The sequence below is a fragment of the Alternaria ventricosa genome, assembly GCF_023758065.1.
Source record: "Alternaria ventricosa strain BMP 2768 chromosome Unknown scaffold_3, whole genome shotgun sequence".
Lineage (NCBI taxonomy): Eukaryota > Fungi > Ascomycota > Dothideomycetes > Pleosporales > Pleosporaceae > Alternaria > Alternaria ventricosa.
Window position 1 is genome coordinate 562,179 of NW_026055683.1, and position 18,713 is coordinate 580,891.

Below are 18,713 nucleotides of genomic sequence, written 5' to 3' on the forward strand. Positions count from 1 at the left end.
GTTTACAGAGTCCTTTACGCAGAGTGCCTCGATATTGCCACGGTTCGATGTATTTTAACTCAGTGTGTTACTGTGCCTGCGAGTAGCTGGTCACTGCACGTCCATGTCACCAACCCATCGAGCTTCATTGAGCGTTGATGATACTTGAATCCCTCGATGCTTGCATCGCTTGTCAAACAATGTAGCGATGGCGCGTTTTGATGAACATGGTGGACTGTCGCGTCATCAGGCTCGTGATGTGCTGTCTCTAATTCCAGTACACATCCTGTCAAAGTCCCTATGGACTCGGGCCTGGACGTCTTGAACAAAAAGAAGACTAAACAGGTTTACAGACTACAGTAGATTAAAAATATGTAAAGTGGGTAGCTTAACGTTGATGTAGGCTCCAGGGTGGTCGGGCATTTTCTAGGTTGACGTGTGGAGGCTGGCGGTGGCAGGCCGAATAGGGCTAGGGCGTCGCGCCACAGCTGTGGCTCAGCCGCCAAAACCAAATAACGTCATTGTTCACGAGTTTCGCTTCGTGGAGGCAGCTGCCCACTTCCTACGCCTAGCCAACAAACCTAGTATCCTGCTTTATGGTCGATCCAGTTTCCGCCCATTGAATTGCCACTTCCTCACCCTCCAGCTCAGCAGAGCCCATCGCCCGCCTCCACAACAACCATGGCAACACGTCGAAAAGCCGACGACATCAATGGGGGCCCTATAACAGCTGGTATGCCCAGCGGTACCATTCGCTCACCCACCTCATCCGCGCGTCGATCGCCCTTCCTCCCCACCCGCCTCGAGGCGCAGCTCATCGCCATCTACCCATTGACGCTCCTCATGGGTAGCGTGTTCAGCATAATATCGCCCTCAAACCGCAGCGCGCCCTACTCCGCCGTCCTCCAGTCCCACCCCGCCGAATTCGCGCCCTCGTACTTCGCGCAAAAGAAGAACATCTTCAACGTATACTTTGTCAAGCAAGGATGGTTCTGGACGACACTAGCCTTCGCCGTCTTCGTCACCTTTCACCCTGGATTCGGTCAGGGTGCCAGCGCGAGACGCATCCGAGCGGTGATGCGATATGGCGTCGTTACAACATGGTGGTGCTTCATGACGCAGTGGTGCTTTGGGCCGCCGCTGATTGATCGCGGGTTCAGGTTCACGGGAGGTCAATGCGAAATCATCAGGGACCCCGAGGCGAGGGAGGAAATGAGCACCACGAGAGAGTACATTACCGCGGCGACATGCAAGGCGGTTGGTGGGACATGGAAGGGCGGACACGACATCTCTGGACACGTCTTCTTGCTCATACTCGGCTCGTCACTCCTGTGGCTAGAGTTCCTGCCTGCGTTGACGCGTGTAGAGGGACTGAGGGATGGAAGGCTCATCACCTTGCCTGATGGCAAAGTTGCGAGCGTTGCAGTGGAGAAAGACCTTGTCAAGTCTGAGGGCGAGGCTACTGCGCGTGGCGTCAAGTTCGCGCTCGGTGTCGCCGCGCTGATGTGGTGGATGCTTCTCATGACGGCTGCCTACTTTCACACTTGGTTTGAGAAATTCACGGGCCTTTTGGTTGCCTTTGCAGCGTTGTGGACTGTGTACTTCCTTCCCAGAGGTGTCCCACAGGTCAGAGCGTGGTTAGGCATGCCTGGTGTATGAGAACCCTAGCTACGGATCGAGCTATGGGTGATGGCTTTCGTCTTGCGGAAGGCATAGCAGCGACAGATCCTAAGTTAGGAGTGGAGATGCCACAGACCACAAGACGGGTTTATGGGTTGACGAGTCAAGCGTTTGAGCAAAAGCTTATCCAGCGTCAGTATAGTTTAATAGCATGCATCCCGACTTTGGCCCTTGTACAGCACTGACAGCTGGGCGCTCTAGCCTCGAGCATGGGGCATCATGACTTCATAGTGCTCAGGTGATATCGAAAGTAGGTTCTTCTGACATTTTCGCCAGCAGTATACATCCCGAAATTCGCACCCGTGCCATGTTTTCGAGCAGCTGGCTCCTCATTCAAGGAAAAATTGAATACCCTGGAGCCCACGTTGACGTCGGGTCGTACACTTTGCAGCTTTCCATGTTAATGTAGGCTCTAGGTATCCAGTTTTTCCCTTGAACGAGGTGCTGGCGCTACTTGAACGGCTTTTCTGCGGCAGACATGTTGTGTTTTCCTGTAGTTTTCCGCTCAACGTTGTGCTAGTGTACCTGATGGGCGATGGCAGCTGCAGCCTTCTATGGGACCGTTGACGACATCAACCGCGGCTAAACGTCGCACCGACCCAGAGTAGCACCGTCCCTTCTCCATCTGGCATCCTATCCGCCAACTTCCGCAGCTGGCCCAATCACTGCAATTTACGCAGAGTTGCATCGCTGAAAGGCTTGACTGTCGACCCCGGACCCTCCCCACTTCCCCTCACGATGATCAGTTCACTGCATCCCCGATGTAAGCTAGGCATGCGACCAGGGTGGTTGTGAGATGTACTTAAGCAGGTACCTTGACGAATTTTCGTGAAGTATTGCTCACCTGCAAGATCTAGCAATGATTGGTATGAAGGGTTTCGCGTTGGGCCTTTTGGCCTGCGCTGTTGTGGCGCAAGATGGTAAGACATGGCTATAGGTTACGATAGAGGTAGTCGCTAATTCGAGGCAGCTATTCAGGCCACTGGCACAAACTTCACGCTTACCGCCGACGGCATGTCATACCTGTTCCACGTTGATACTGAGTCTGGCGACCTCATCTCAGACCACTTTGGAGGACCAACCGACGACTTCACACCACCAGCCTACATCCTACCATCCGGATGGGTGGCTGGCGAGATAGGCAACGAGCGTCGCGAGTTTCCCGACATTGGCCGCGGTGACTTCCGTTTACCAGCTATCCATATCGAACACGCCGATGGCGACACGATATCCGCTTTCCGTTACCAATCCCACGACATTACACAAGGGAAGCCTTCTCTACCAGGACTACCTGCGACTTATGGAGAAGCTGGCGATGTAACGACGATAACCGTCCACATGTACGACAACGTGTCGGATGTTTCCGCTGCGTTGATGTACTCAATCTTCCCCAAGTACAACGCTATTGCACGTAGCTTCAGCATTGCGAACAACGGTACTGCCGATATCGTCATCGAGAGAGCGTCGAGCTTTAGCACCGACTTCCCCAACCTCGACCTCGAAATGATTGAGCCCCATGGTGATTGGTCGCATGAGTTCCAGACCGTGAGGAGGAAGATCGATTATGGCGAGACTTCGTGAGTCGATGTATCTAATTCTTGCTGTATAAATACTGACATCTATCAGATTCCGAAGCACCGCAGGATATGCATCTCATCTTCACAACCCTTTCTTCGCGTTGGTTTCACCAACTACCACCGAATCCAGCGGAGAAGCTTGGGGCATTAGTTTAGTGTGGACTGGCAGCTTTGAAGCTACAGCACAACGCTTCTCCAACGGCTATGTGCGCGTTCTCATGGGCCTTAACCCGCTTCACTCCAGCATTCGCGTGGCCCCAGGGGAGATGTTCCAGTCTCCCGAAGCTGTCGGTGTGTACTCCTCTCAGGGTGTTGGTGGCGTGTCGCGCTCGTTCCATGATCTCTATCGCAACCACCTCTCTCGACACAAGTTCACGGACCAAACCCGACCGATTCTGCTCAACTCATGGGAGGGGTTGAGTTTCGATATCAACGAAACGTCCCTTGTCAGCCTGGCCGGCGAGGCGGAAGAGCTTGGGATTGAACTGTTCGTGATGGACGATGGCTGGTTTGGTGTCGAGTATCCGCGCAACAATGATACTATGGGCCTCGGAGACTGGACACCCAACCCAGAAAAGTTCCCCGACGGTCTAGGCCCGTATGTGGAGCAAGTCAATAACTTTACGGTGTTGAATGCGTCGTCCACGCCTTTACAATTTGGTATCTGGGTAGAACCAGAGATGGTAAACCCCAATTCGACCTTGTACCATGAGCACCCCGACTGGATCCTGCATGCTGGAAAGCACCAAAGGACGTTGACACGAAACCAGTTGGTTCTGAACGTAGGGTTGCCGGAAGTCCAGGACTACATCATCAGCTCGATTTCTCGTGTACTCGATTCCGCCAACGTCCAATACGTCAAATGGGACAACAACCGTGGCATGCATGAGCTTGCCCGCCCATCTGACGACTACACTTATATCCTCGGTCTATACCGCGTTATCGACAATCTCACGACGAGCTATCCTGATGTACTCTGGGAGGGTTGTGCATCAGGTGGAGGCCGATTTGACCCTGGTCTTCTACACTACTGGCCCCAGCACTGGACCAGTGATAACACCGATGCTTCAAACCGTCTCACGATCCAAATGGGCACATCTCTGGTCTACCCGCCCTCCGCAATGGGTTGCCACATATCTGCAATTCCCAACGGCCTCACCCATCGCAACATCAGCATCGAATACCGAGGTCATGTTGCCATGATGTGCGGCTCCTTCGGGCTCGAACTTAACCCCTCCGAACTCTCCCCAGAGGAAGCTTCTGCTGTGCCTTCCATCATGGCCCAAGCCAAGGCTGTGAACCCCGTCGTCATCTCGGGCGATTTCTACCGCCTTGCGCATCCCGATAGCAGCAACTGGCCTGGTGTGCAATTCGTCAGTGCCGATGGAAACCAGAGCATAGTCTTTGCGTTCCAGCAACAGTACATGATCAAGCCGGCAGCACCTCCGCTCAGACTACAGGGCTTGGATCCTAAGGCGAGATATAGCAATGACCTGGACAATGCCACCTATAGCGGGGCTACGTACATGAACGGCGGGCTTAACATCGCGTGGCCAATGGGCGACTACCAGAGTAAACTCATTTGGCTGAACAAGGTCTAAATACGTCAGTATCAAAGTACTCTAATCGAATCACTATCTTGAATGCGGCAACGCGGTACACTTTGAAAATATGGGTGCTTGTTCAACCTTACGAAACACTGTTCATTGCTCACACTTGTTCTCGCCTGGCGTTACCACGCTGGTTGGCATGTCTTGGTTATGAATGTACCGTCAGTGGTAACGAAAACAGAAGCTTAACCAAATTAAGCTAAGACTACTACGATGAAACTAATTCTGGGTCTGAAGCTCCGCCAGTGGCCGAGGGCATATAGCCTTCCATCCGTTCTGCGCGATAGCCCGAACCTTGTGGTCTTTCACGGCATCCAATAGCTTCGCACATTTGCCTCCGGCAAGAACAGCCAGATATTGGTCTTCTATCTCCCTGCTGACCAGATGGTACCGACACAGATAAGCGACGTAGTTGGCCAAAGCGTCCACGATAGGATCTTCTACCGTTTCCTTGCGCGTTAGCTCAGCCACCAGGACCAATTCTTCTGCCTCTACGGGACGGTAGATGAGGCTGCATATGTAACCCTTGATAATCTGAGACGTGTATTGCGTCATCCCCAGAACCTGCGCAGCAAGACGCAACTCTAGACTCTTCTTGACCTCGTTGGGCATGGGGATATCAGTGTACTGCTGATCAGTACAGACCGTCCGCAGCCACCTCGCGATCGTCCGCATGGAATCGAGAGAGACGTCCTTGTGGCAGAATTTGACCCAGGTATCATCTGGGTTAGCCTCTAAGTGTTGGCGGAAAGCCGATGAAGCAGCGAAGAAGGCTAGCTTGGGCATGTTGACGTTCACTTTGTTACCGTTGGGGTCTAAGACCTCCACTTTGATGGTGATGTTAGGGGCTAGCTCCTTGCGTGCGGAAGCTGACCAGTTGCGGAGGTGGTCGCCGCCATTTAGGTTTGACATGTCTGTCAAGACTTTGTTGACTTGGCCGGCAGGCGAGAGGGTATTGACATAGGTTCTTGTGTTGGGACCGTTGCGGCGACGGAATTTCTTGCTCTTCGTCGGGCGGCTGCCCCTAGTGTGTTCTGAAGTAGTAGACATCGCGGTGGCTTGTGTCGAGTGAGCTCTTGTCAAATCGGATGTCGAAGGCTTGATGTTGCTTAAGTTGCAAGAGGTTTCGATGCGGTGGGGGGGCAAGCGAGAAGGATTAAATGATCGTCTAGAAGACTTGTAAACCTACAACAGAGTCCTATCGCTGCCAGTGACTCGTGCCTGGAAAGAGTGTTAAACTATCGGATGTGAGTGAATGAAATTTAGTACTCTGGCAGAGAGATCAGCAGGTAAAGCGAGGTGAATCAACCCAGATTCTCATGCGCATAAGGGAGTCTAGGTTCTGATGGTGAATGATGATGTAGAGACCAACGATCTGGTCCTCGATGGCGCTGGGCGGTTTCATTTCCATAGCAGACTCATTGCCACGGAGACGAAAGTCAGCACTCAATCATTCACTGTTGTATACTGCATTACTCGGCATGGATATGATGCCTGTGTGGGCGAAATTGGGGTTAGTGGAAGGTACCACGGCTACGATGCGCGACAGCCATCGCAGCCGGAGATACTCAGCTTCGCTCGCAAATGCGATTAACACAGCGGCACGGTCTTCTGTTCTGGCCACACGCGTGGAGCATTCTTGAACAGACCTCATGAGCTGTCTCATGAATGAGCCGGATGAAACTCGTCGGTCTTTGTGCCCAGCAAACAACTGGCCATTCTCAGGGATGTATAATACGCGCGAAGATCGGAAGTCTTCGTATGGAATCGATCGAAAGCCGTATCTCGATGCATGGCTGATGGTACGGGTAACGAAAGTTCTCGAAAAAGTGCGCTTGATGACAATTAAGGATGGAGGAGATGAGGTGCGCAGTGGTGTTTAAGCGGGGCCCAGTATGTGATCTCGCCCGACCGGAAACGCGTGCGCACGTGCTTTCGATGACGTCCCTAGCTCGACTTCCCAACTCTCACGCAAACGCGGCGGCCACTTTCCGCCCACCTGCCGAGCGGCACTCCTTCACCACCAATCTTTCCTTTCACGTCGTGCGAGCGTATTTTGACTCGGAATTCTGCATCATGCGGTAAAACTGGGCTCATAGTCGCATTGTCAACCCGCCCGACCTGATCAGAGCGCTGCTCGCCAGGCCTGTGACCTAGCGCGACGCGAACAACATCATAGAAACCCGTTGCCGGAGAACGCATTCGAGGTCTGTGTCTCCAGGCTCATTCAACCTTAACAAGAACAACATCCGATTGATGCGCGATGTCAAGCAACGTTCACCTGACGCGAGCGGCATAACATTACCGTTGCTCGACGACAGCAAGGATATACGCAGTTTTAGGCCTGTGTCTCATTTCCTTCAACAGGGTGACATCTCCCCCGCGGAGCTAGCCCCGACATTTCTTGCAGCCCGCCACGTTCCCTACCACGTTTCGGAAACAAGGCTGCGTTTTAGTCTCCTCATTTAGGTCACGAGGACATGTTCTGGATGTCTGTGCCCTGTCGGGTTGACGTAGATCGCGTTTGCGACCAGTGAGGATCGTTGCCTAACCAGGAACCGGGATGCAGGGTAGTGAATTGAGAGGTGCAGAGTTTCTTGGCGGCTGGTTGACTGTAAAATGAGGCAGACTACTTGTGGTGCGTGTCAGCTCTAAGAAGAGTGATCTTACGTCTCTTGAAGAGGAGACTGCGCGCCATTCCCTGCTCGCGACCGGCGCTGGACAATATCGCAGCCAACACCGACAATGGCTTTCGAAATATCCGATCAAGTGGAAGGAATGACCACGAACCCTACGCAACCTTACAAGACCTCGCTTGTCGTTATCGTCTTCCTCGCCCTCGCCGTCTCCCATACCCTCGAGGTCTTCGTCAAGATATTCCGCCTCTTTCGCGCATATCGCGGCGTGTACTTTTACACGCTCATCGCAGCCTCGGTCGGTATCGCCATACACGCCTTTGGGTACTTTATCCGCAACTATGGGATATCCGCCTCGGCCCCGCTAGAGATCGCCTTGGCGTGTGGCGGGGGTATGCTGATGATCACTGGCCAATCCATTGTACTCTGGTCACGACTACACCTCATCAGTTCTGGAAAGAGAGATTGGTGGTTGCTCTGCATGATTATAGCAGCCTGCATAATCGTGCAAGGAGGGGCGACTGCGCTCTTTGCTGGCTCGAATTCACCGAATCCCAAGAGGTGGCTACAGATCTACGAGAAATGGGAGATCTTCCAGGTTACCTGGTTCGTCTTCCAAGAGTGCCTCATAAGCGGCCTCTACATCTATCGCACCTTCGCCCTCATGCGCAGCTCGGCCGCCTTCCGAGGCCCACAGGCGAAGCGGGTCTTCAACCATCTTATCGTCGTCAACACGGTGGTCATCTTGCTCGACGTCACGATCCTGGTCCTACAGTACATAGGCCTGTACGAAATCCAAACCAGCTGGAAGACACTCGCATACGCCATCAAGCTCAAGCTCGAATTCGAGGTCCTCAATCAACTTATCGCATTCGCAACGAGGGGCTTCGATGCGCATGCCGAATCGCACGATATATCTGGAAGTGCGGCCTTGAAGGACGACACAGGAGATCTTACACGGGATTCTCGATTTGGCCACTCCGCACATCTCCGTATGAACGAGGATGGTATAACAACGCTACCGATGGGGAATGTGATGAAGAAGACGGATATTCGGATCAGCGTCGAGCCGGATACTCTGAGCGAGAGGAATGCAAAGGTGCTGCACGGGAGGGACAGCGGGGCGATGTGTTGAACACATGCGCATGATGCAGATGTGATGATGGCAAAAGTCCATTACTTGACGACCATTGATGCGAATAGACTATACAACCCTCGGGTTCCGAGCCGCGAGGCTAAGTTCGACCTTCCTCGTACTGTCGAGGATATGCTGCATTCCTTTTTGTTTTACGACCTTTTTGATACTGGTAGAGGGCTACACTAGACTTGGACGATTTCTTCACGATACCCACTTGCTCTTATATACTCATTTTAATGAATTATACAATTGTCAACACGACTTATTCAGGCTGTTGCAGCAAGTATCGAAGTAGTGACCGGGGGTTTATCTATGTTGCTTTTGAGGACGACTGACGTTGAAGAAGGTGGGCAGGTAGTCGCAATAAGACGTTGTGGGGTTACGATACATCTAGACTACTATAAATACCAGTGATTACCCAACGAATGAGCACTATACTTGCGAATCTGCTGGCCGCACGCCTCAGTAAAATCTACTTGACACCTACAGTGCCGAGCGAGGGAGCGACGATCGAGCTCGTAAAGGTATTGTGAGATTCAAGGCGCTCCAAGAACAGAGCCGCGATCTGCTCCATGTACAACCAGAGGGAAAACAGGTGTGCACAATGCGACACAAGTACCGCATACCAAAGCATCGAAACCCATCTCTTCAACCCTGATCCTGACCGAACAACCCATCCACCCATCCGTCTTCGGCCCAGTCCGCCTCCCACACTGAGCCTTCCTTCCGAGCTTGAAACGCAAATGCTCCTGGTGTCTCTTCAACCACACGCACATCGATACCAAGGTCGTTCAGCTGCGCGAAAACGTATGTCGAGACGTCGCCTTCGAACTCTTTAGGTCCAGCACCGTAGCCACACCTGCACAAAAGCACGATCTTACTCAGGGCTGGCACCTCCGTGTTGCGCTCGACTATCATGTTGAGCCATGTAAGAATGGCATTGGTAGGACATATTACCGTGAGTGACTCGAGATTCGGAGGAGGTATAATGCCGTGAAAGTAGTAGAGTTTACCGAACGTATTGCGAGCTTCGTAGACAAGTACGCCTTGCAAGACTTCCATCTTTGACAAATTGCGGAACGAGCTGAAGCTGTCCAGGTCCGTACAATCACCGAAACACTGCTTGGGGTTGAAGTGATCAGATTCCTCGTAGTCGATTTTGATGAACTGCAAGCTTGCAGATACGTCTGTGTCCTCACTCAGAGCACGACCAATATGCTCGAAAGTACCCAGCCACCGCTTTACAACAGTCGGGCTCCTCACGAACAGTATCTCTAGACGGGTGATGATCGATCCAGCGAAGTCTTGTAGCAGAAGTGGCAGCTGATAGCCGTGACTCAGATGGGCTTGGTCGTTTAGCTCATTCCAATCGCTTCGTATGATGAGTGTGTGGAGGTTCGCACAGCGGGACGAGAGGCACCGTACCGATTCGTTGCCGAAGAAGACGTGCTCTGCAGTTGACAGGCCCTCATTGAAGGCCTCGTAGCAGAGGTCGATCTCGAGGACTTGAAGAGAGATGAACGGGAATTTCAGTATGTCGATGCTCAAACCGGAGACTCTCAGGCGCTTGACGTTGTGGAATTGCTTGAAGCCCGACCATCGGCTTGATGGTCGTTGCATCAGCTCGCTGTGGAGACCATAAAGCGTGCTTTGGACATTAACAGCCGGAGTACTCAGACCCTCCCTGTGATACATATCCATATGGAGCATATCAAGGCTGTCGCAAAGTGCAAGAAGCATTCCTGCTAGTGCGCTCAGCTGGCCGCACAATACACCACACCGCCAGGCCAGCTCTTCAGCACTCTCGAACGGGTTCTCGTCCTTGAGAAAGCACATTCTATCGATGTTCTGAGAAATTTGTATCAACGAAGCTGCACGCGCGTTCGAGGTACTTGGACGATTTATGACCATCGCGGGTAAGAGTACCGGAGTCTCGCCATCGTTCTCGACATACCAGTTCGTCGCGGAAAATGTCAGTTTCCGGATCTTGCTTCTCAGTTCCGGCCTTTCGACGATGGTGCGGACGAGGTACATAACGCTGTTTTCTCGAGTACGGGGCAAGCTAATCGTACGATATAGGAGCTCATCACCGATGGCTTTGAAGCGACGTGACGTCCGATTCAGACTTCCAAGCGTCGGGTTGTCGCCCTCAAGGTATCTGGCTACTTCAAGTAGCAGCTCGTCGGGTAGGTCGTTCATGCAGCGGAAACCAGGTCGAATGATGTCCGAGGACAGCTCGCTGACCGCTTCTCTCAGCTTCTCCTCGATCTCTGTCGACGGAAGATCCATCGCGACAAAAGTCTCGGGCGGGTTCCGTTGGCGATGTCAAATTGCTAAAGCAGTTAGCCAAGGCGTACGATGAACTGACCTGCATGGGGTGACTTACTTCTCTTCGAAGCAGGATGGCGGGTAACAAAGGCTTGTGACGACAGTTGAAAGGTTCGCGGTGAACTTTTCAGCTTTACCAAGTTGGTGTATTCATTAACCACCTAGGCAACCAATGAGCGTGCTGCAAACGCCGGTGTCAGGCACGTGATACGGCGGCGACACACCGCCCGCGTCCGCTTGTAGCACGTTGACCTAGGGAAAAATTGAACACCCTAGGGTCTACATCGATGTTAACACACCTAATTTGCATGTACACATGTTAGTGTAGTCTGCAGACCTATTTAATTTTTCCCTCGTATAAGGTGGTAGCGCAACGTATTCCATACTCATCTTTTGATGTCGTGTCCAATCTGAGATGACTTGACCGTTTCGTTCCCATTATGACTGCCTACCTAGAATTGGGGTATATAGGGCTCGTCTGAGACTTCAATCTCAGTAGACGGGTACAAGTATTGACCTAGATCTTGTGGTATCCAGACACACTTCCCATTGATCCTTTCACAGTGCCCTCTCCAATTCCACCGAACAAGATGATGTTTGAGCACGCGCCATCTCACTGCAGCCCAGAGATCTTCATCGTATTCTCTCCCCCAAGTTCGTTTGTCCTCTAGCTGTGTATGGAGGCGAAGAATCTCGTCGAGATCAACGTCTCTGATGTGCTGGTCTCTGCAGTAGTTCTGATACCATGGCATGCGATAGTTAGGAGCATTGGGATACTTTTGAAGAAGCTTCCTCAACTTCATTCGCTCATTGTACACAAGCGCGTCGGCTACATCGTCTTTGCCGCGGTTGTCGTAAATTCTTGTACCGTCTTCCTTGTAGGGATTTCTGGAATCGAAGTCTTTGGGGGTTTGCTTGGTTCCTATTCCTTGGCCCTTGGTCCATTCATCGTATGGTAGGCGCTTTTTGCGACCCGTTTCAATCTCTTCGACCTTTTCTCGCTCCACAATCTCCGTGAAGTTCAACCCATCATATTGCCCGTAAGTGAACTCCCACTTTGAACCAGGCATTTCTGGCTTCCTGTCGATGAAATGATACTTGAGTGCTATGCGAGTACATGTATCTTCATGTATACCTGTAGCGTAGATAAATGAGTTGATCCAAGAGATGGGGGTCTCGGTGAGGCTGCATCCGTGGTAGTAGCCGCCATCTGCATCAATCTTATAAGTGTTGTTTGCCCAATCGATGAGAGCACTGCGCAGAGCAGGATCTGCATCGACCCGTTCATCTTCGCCCGCTATCTTGGCTAACTCGCTGGGACTGAGTTCATCAAGAGTGCACCCTATGTGCATGCCAAAATCGAGCCGGTAGACTTCAGTCTTCGTGCGCTTCGCATCCGGCGACAATGAATCTCCTCTCGAAAGAAGGTCTGGGGTCTCTTCGCGCTCTCTTTTAGGCGGCATGATTGAAAGTGGAGCGGAGGTGCTTCGTCGAGTGGTAAGCAAAAGACGGAAGAAGTTACGTTGCCTCGGCAGATGTTTTTGAATGAATGAAGATACTGCGAAGCGGGATGTTCCAGTGATGTAAATGAAACCAAGGTCAGACTCTGAATGATGGTGTCTCAGAGCTCACTCGTTCAAAGAAATCGAGACAACATGAAAGGAAGCAGGTTACAGACAAAGACCTCTGACCTAAAGGTCTAGACTTCCCATCCGAACAGCACTGAATTTGGTTCAATATGCGCAGTACCAACCTAACAATCAGAGTCGGAGAACTTGGCAGCTGCCCTTACCAGTAGTCATCGTCGCGTGGCAGTCTGTGTCACCTGGACAAAGCTCGTCATCCCACGTTCGGCTCATCAGAGACACTCTAATTTGTACCTTCAGTGTTTTGTGTACGATCTTAGAGAACGTCGTTTTCGCGAGGTTGCAGGTGGTGAAGTACGGGCCCCTCATGACCCATCTACGTCATGGCGCCGATCCAACCACGCAGGTTTCGTGCCTGGACGGGAACCACTAGGCCGGATCGATCTATACCTAGGTAGCGTCACGAATGAGGACTGTTACAGTATCGCAGTTACAAACATTCAACCACAGAGCTATTGGAAGGGAACTGACATCACGACCGGCAGCTTCCGTCGCAAGCTGCTGCAGGGGTCAAGGTATCGTATGATTCGATGAATTACCGAGGTACATCGCCCCGGGCCTTCTCGACGCATCGCACCTCCATTTCGCATCTCCGCCACGCGCACGCTGAACTCGAACTTGTACAGCACTTCGGTCCACACACTCTACAGCTACCATTCAGCAGCATCGCACCCCATTCAAGGGGGAACAATTAAACACCCTGGAGTCTACATCGACGTCAAATCGTCTACTTTGCGTGTTTTCATCTCAATGTATGCTGCAAACCGGTTCAGACTTTTCCTTGCTGGAGGTGATCGCAAGATCAGGAAACTTTAGAATGGGGAACAGTACATTATCTTGACATCCCTTACTCGAAAAAATAGTTGAATTCAGTTTCTCACCCTATGCTCTGCATTCCCAGCTCTCAGGCTTCTTATAATCTCCCCCAACAAACGTGTTCCTCGCCGGATACTTGCAATGCCTCCTCGTAAAGTCGACTCCACTCTTTACAGTATCATTCACAAACTTCGTGCCTTCAATAAACTCCGGCGCAATACCCTTCTCCACCCAATCCACTATCGCCGCAAGCACATTATGCTGCGCATCAAATGGGATACCAGCCTGTGCCGCATTCCCACCCTGACCCAACACCCACGCCCCAGGACCCGTGCTGCAATGGAACATGCCCGAGATACGGAAGAAACGCGTCCATTCATCCATCTCCACGTACGTGTTGTCACCGCGAAGGTGCTCATAAAACCGGTTGGTATTGAAGGACGTAATCTGGTTATCCTGCTGGCCGTGGTACATGAGCAGCTTCCCGCCATTCTGCTTGAAGCCGGGCAAAGAAGAAGGGTAGGTGCGAATATCGCCCGGGTTGAGGTCCTGGGCTGCTTGCGCGTCGTCGTACCCGTATTCCGATGCGTTCCACGTTGGGTCGTTGTAGACGACATATTTGAACCAGTCGTCTGAGTAGGCGAATGGGGCGCCGGCGTAGAGTTTGTCAACGGCGTTAATTTCGCTACCGGTTTGCATGGCGGGGTAGATTAGTTCGCCGTTTGGGAAGCGGTAGTCGCTGAAGATTTTTTGAAGCTGCTGGACTTGGTTGTTGTTTAGGCAGTTGGTCGTGTTTGTGGTGTTGCGATCACAAAGTAAGGTTGTGGGATCGAACTTGCATAAGGTTGGATCTTCGATGATGCCGTCCTTGGCTTTGTCGATGGTATCGCATTGGCGTAGCACCTCATCGTGGATCCATGTCTGCCACGCAGTCTTCGGGATGAAGTCTGCGCCTTTGACGGGGCCGGTGATGGTGTAAAAGTGCGCACGCCAGGAGATCAGGTTGTTGAAATCGACGCCTGGAGCGCCGGCAACGATGCCATCGAAGTCATTCGGGAATTTCTCTGCACTCTTGATGCCTTGGCGTCCACCGAGGGAACAACCCAAGTAATAAGATTTGGTATGGCACTTTCCATAAAACTCCTTGGTCAAGGCTTTGCCCGCTTCAACACTGTTATGAAGACTGTATGGCCAGTGAGCATGTACGTCATGAGTGTTAGGGATATGCTTACGATCGCCAGGCAAAATCAACTACCATTTCGGGGTTGTTGAGGTAGGCGACTCCTGTAGTACCGTTGTGGCCGTTGTTTGCACCAACGCTAGCGAAGCCATTCGACGCTCCATATGCGATATCCTCATACTTGATGCCTGTTATCGCTGTCAGCACCCGGTATAGTAGTTGTGCTATCTTCCACCCATTCATCACTTACAGCCATCAATGCCTCCGTTTCCCGTTGCCAGAAATCGACCAGACCAGTCCTCTGGAAACCACGCTTCGAAAGAGATCTTCGATGTTCTGGTCGTCTTGATCTCTAATGCCATACGACAAAGGTGTACTGAGACGAGGACATGTTGGAGAACATTGCGGGTTGCGCCTTTGATGTACCTCTCGGGCTTGAATTCGAGACACCTCTTTTCAAATCCAGAAGACGCAGCGGCAAATCCAGTCAGCGCGAAGTGTGAGACAAGCAATACCAACGATGTAGGAAACATATCGACGGGGAAGAAAGACTTGGCAACCGATCATCACAGGTTTTTAGCGACAAGCACTCTTTATACTCCGTGCAAAAAGCACGGTAGACTTGACAAGCCACATCCAGCAAGATGCGGGGTGCGAAATGCGGAGACCGGCACCATATCCCGATAGTCTTCAATGATTGTAGAAGTGAATGATCCACCTCGATCTTCTCAATTCTCTTGCAATCGTAACATCCGGGCCGAACGCAATGTCAATGGGACAATGAGTCGTAGATCTACTATTAGAGTTCCTTCTCGGGTGGTATGGCCAAGATATGGCCAAGAATCCGACATCACGACCTCAGGTCTTGAACGTCGTGTCACAAACAGGCTAGGAAACAGATTGAGGGCTTATGTCCGGACGCCTCACAGTCATTGTACATATTCGACGGATAAATCGCGGTTGCGCAGATGTTAGTTCAGTGGAGGAAGAAGAGACGAAGTAGTATTGCGGGGTTTCGGCGGTCGCGCCGAGCCCTGGGGCAGACATGTGACCTGGAGGCCCTTCCGCGCTAGCTTGCATGCACCCGATAGGTGCGACGGACTTCCGAAATTCACAACTTCAGACGTCAAGACCATCCCAGAAGCTTCGGATGATCGCCGTTAGATGCGAAATGCTTCGCAGCCTTCGTGTCGCGTGTCTACACCGGCGCGCCTTTCTAAAACGTCACTATCAGCGTCCTTGCCTGCCCAGGTGTACCCCATCTACAAGCGCCTCAATTTCTCGAACAGTTATGTGTCGCTTCCGCTGCCACGGGTGCTTTTCTGCCATACTTCAGGGCCTATCTCATACCAACGCGCAAAGCTCGGTCTTATCTTGAGCTATCGCGACTCCGTATGCTCTCGTCTATCGCAAACTCATGTGTCATAGTAATCCTCCTCTCTTCATGGCGTCCCAGGATGAAGTCTTGCCAGGTGATCCCATCATTTTCATTCGCAGATCCGCACACTGTTGTTGTAGTCAAGCACAAATCCTCTTCGGCTGGCCGAGTCCTACCCCAGCGTTCGGTCCAAGCGTTAATCGTCCTCGACCCAGTCTCGCGACTTTCAGGGCCTTCCTGCACCGGAGTATGGCTCGGTGTAGCACCGAGTGCGCTCGCCAAACAGCGTGTTATACGAATCAAAAGCGGGTGAAGCGTTGGAAGACATCCGGAGATGATGCCAATCGAAGGCTCGACGGACGACCATATAAAGACATCGCTCTTCTTCCAGCTGACGTCTAGCGAGGCCATCAATCGGACGATGGTGATGATACGATAAAGCGAGGCGAAGCACACACTACGACCATTAGAGACAATACGATTTTCTCACTTCGGAGTGCTTACAAGCTGCCGAGTAGGAAGATAAAGCAGATCGCCACCTTCTCCATTCTTTTCATCTGCAATTTGACAACGTTGGATATGGGTATACAAAGTATACACACATCGCCGAATAGATTGAAGATCCCGGCGCCAAGGTAGAACTGCGGATGTATCAGCAAATAACTTCACCATGAGTGAACGCACCTAGGACGCACCTTCGCCTCATCGACGAGAATATCTCCTTGAGCCCCATTCCATTGGTCCCAGTAGTAGTTTAAGGGTCGAGTGTACAATGGCAGAACGACATGGTTTGTGATCAGGTAGGCAGCCGTCATGCCAACACAGAACCAACCAAGCCAATTTATACCAAAAATGCGCCTGTACAAAGCGAGGATGGAGAGTTTGATGACACAGACACTCCATGCGTAGACAAAAACGTATGCGAAGGTGATCTGTTAAATGTTAGTCCAGCAAGAGTATACCAAGGCACGTAAGCGCACGATGGTTATATGTCGCATTTGATCTGGGCCTAGCGACCAGATGTGTCGACCCAGGCCGTAGAAACCACCTTTTCTTTGAGTTAGTAAAATCATGACAAGACTTTGCCCAGCAATCGGCCACCAACCAACGATACAACACGCAAGATTCCCCGCGTTCAATGCCAGTCCAGCAATGATCAAGTAGTCATCACAACCCAGCTGTTCCTGTTTCAACTTCATACGAGTAAATAGCCGTAGAGCGACAAATACACCCGAAAGAACAAACAAGATGATTGCGACAACGCTGTTTCCGACTGTCCGTGACTCGCTGAGGTTAAGGCCCGGGGGTGGGTCGCCGAAGTCGAATGTCGCCATGCCACTGGCAACTTAGAAGACGGGAGTACGCCCGGAAGAGTGGGTGTATGGGGTGACCAGCACAGAAACGGGGCGTTTTGATCGAAGACGCGGTGTAGTTGTCGTTGGCACAAATAAGGGTATCCCTTGTGGCGTACAGCGCACGGGATTCTCATGCATAGATGCGCGATCGGTATTGCTCGTCATTGTCATCTCGATGTGTTCTACACCGACGCTCTGTCGTTTCCGTTATGCAGGCAAAGCTGTGCCACAAAGAATCGCATTGACCATGGTAAATATTGATGCGACGACCATGACTTGGAATTGAGTTCGCACATCTTTACAACTACGCCACAAAATGCACGTCGTCGAGCACCCCGCCATGTGCCCCAATCCTTTATGCATGTAACCGCAAAAAGCGACGAAGTGACGCGATTTATCCGGCTATTGTTTCCAACATAAAGGAAGGAGTACTACAGCATCAACACTGTCATTAGAATCGTCAAAGCCATCAACGATGAAGCATCTCCCAGTTGGCGCATATGACTGCTTGCAACACTTCTCGTCATGCTGATGGCGCCGCTGTTGTCCACCACTTCTGCACATTTGTCAGCACACTCCATTTAGCGTCGCAGAATGAATGCTTACGATTTCCGATGACGCCACCCTGCTGAGACATAAAATCGTTGTTACAGAGACCTAGCAATGTGACATTACTCCTGAGTTGCTGCAGCTTCAGTTCTGCTTTCTCGAACTTTTGTTGTGACTTCTGTTTCTGCTCATCGCTGAGAAAGTCCGCAGCAGGTCGTCCGTTGAAATCAGTATGCCCGTTCGTCGAATTTACCAGTCTTTCCAATGTCTGTAATGCCTTGCATTCGCGAGCTGTGTCGTGCTGTGCATTGATCGTGTCGCATTCCGCTGTCAGCGTGGAGTTGGATGCCAGCGCCTCGAGTTTGGCAGTGATATCGTCACTGTTGTTTTTGATCCAGTCGATGCGTTGTTGAGCGAACTTGTCGCGCATGATCATCGAGTCCATGAGGGTCTCGTTATGTGCGATCTTGTTGAGCTTTGTCAACGTACGTAAGCGTCTACATGTCCTGTCAATGTCGGCATCTCTGGGACTGATGATGATGTCGCTGCCTCGCAGAGGCTGGGTAGATGGATTGTTTGGCGAGTCCCTTGAGGCTACGAAGATCGCAAACAATGAAGTGCTAAGGAATACGAGAAAACGCATCATCGATCGGAAGTATGTGATAAGAATGCCCAGACAAAAGTGAGAGGTGATGGCTGCCACATTGGCTTGGAATCTTCATCGTAATTAGCTAGACCTGTCAATGTTTCAACCTTCTCAGTTGCCGCAGAGCCGCAACGAAGATGTAGGTATGCGACGTTTCATGGCGAGTATGCTCTAACGTGTTCAGTTACGATTCAG

At 51.6% G+C, this 18,713-nt stretch overlaps 8 protein-coding genes across 8 annotated transcripts; 3 read left to right on the plus strand and 5 right to left on the minus strand.

Annotated features, from left to right (window-relative positions):
- Positions 1-660: 660 nt before the first annotated feature.
- J4E93_002121 (uncharacterized protein) lies at positions 661-1,638 on the plus strand (the record flags this gene model as incomplete). Its single annotated transcript, XM_049340069.1, has 1 exon — positions 661-1,638. One exon carries the CDS (start codon positions 661-663, stop codon positions 1,636-1,638), a length of 978 nt encoding a protein of 325 aa, XP_049202391.1.
- An 880-nt stretch (positions 1,639-2,518) lies between these two features.
- On the plus strand, positions 2,519-4,837 carry J4E93_002122 (uncharacterized protein; the record flags this gene model as incomplete). The annotated part of the gene is made up of 3 exons (XM_049340070.1): positions 2,519-2,525; positions 2,630-3,236; positions 3,286-4,837. The coding sequence occupies 3 exons, from the start codon at positions 2,519-2,521 to the stop codon at positions 4,835-4,837; spliced, it is 2,166 nt and encodes a 721-aa protein (XP_049202392.1).
- A 228-nt stretch (positions 4,838-5,065) lies between these two features.
- J4E93_002123 (uncharacterized protein) lies at positions 5,066-5,896 on the minus strand (the record flags this gene model as incomplete). The annotated part of the gene is made up of 1 exon (XM_049340071.1): positions 5,066-5,896. One exon carries the CDS (start codon positions 5,894-5,896, stop codon positions 5,066-5,068), a length of 831 nt encoding a protein of 276 aa, XP_049202393.1.
- Positions 5,897-7,591: 1,695 nt separating this feature from the next.
- On the plus strand, positions 7,592-8,617 carry J4E93_002124 (uncharacterized protein; the record flags this gene model as incomplete). The annotated part of the gene is made up of 1 exon (XM_049340072.1): positions 7,592-8,617. One exon carries the CDS (start codon positions 7,592-7,594, stop codon positions 8,615-8,617), a length of 1,026 nt encoding a protein of 341 aa, XP_049202394.1.
- Positions 8,618-9,268: 651 nt separating this feature from the next.
- Positions 9,269-10,909, minus strand: J4E93_002125 (uncharacterized protein; the record flags this gene model as incomplete). Its single annotated transcript, XM_049340073.1, has 1 exon — positions 9,269-10,909. One exon carries the CDS (start codon positions 10,907-10,909, stop codon positions 9,269-9,271), a length of 1,641 nt encoding a protein of 546 aa, XP_049202395.1.
- Positions 10,910-11,400: 491 nt separating this feature from the next.
- On the minus strand, positions 11,401-12,411 carry J4E93_002126 (uncharacterized protein; the record flags this gene model as incomplete). The annotated part of the gene is made up of 1 exon (XM_049340074.1): positions 11,401-12,411. One exon carries the CDS (start codon positions 12,409-12,411, stop codon positions 11,401-11,403), a length of 1,011 nt encoding a protein of 336 aa, XP_049202396.1.
- Positions 12,412-13,476: 1,065 nt separating this feature from the next.
- J4E93_002127 (uncharacterized protein) lies at positions 13,477-14,952 on the minus strand (the record flags this gene model as incomplete). Its single annotated transcript, XM_049340075.1, has 3 exons — positions 13,477-14,581; positions 14,643-14,778; positions 14,841-14,952. The coding sequence occupies 3 exons, from the start codon at positions 14,950-14,952 to the stop codon at positions 13,477-13,479; spliced, it is 1,353 nt and encodes a 450-aa protein (XP_049202397.1).
- A 2,802-nt stretch (positions 14,953-17,754) lies between these two features.
- J4E93_002128 (uncharacterized protein) lies at positions 17,755-18,518 on the minus strand (the record flags this gene model as incomplete). The annotated part of the gene is made up of 2 exons (XM_049340076.1): positions 17,755-17,879; positions 17,930-18,518. The coding sequence occupies 2 exons, from the start codon at positions 18,516-18,518 to the stop codon at positions 17,755-17,757; spliced, it is 714 nt and encodes a 237-aa protein (XP_049202398.1).
- Positions 18,519-18,713: the final 195 nt, after the last annotated feature.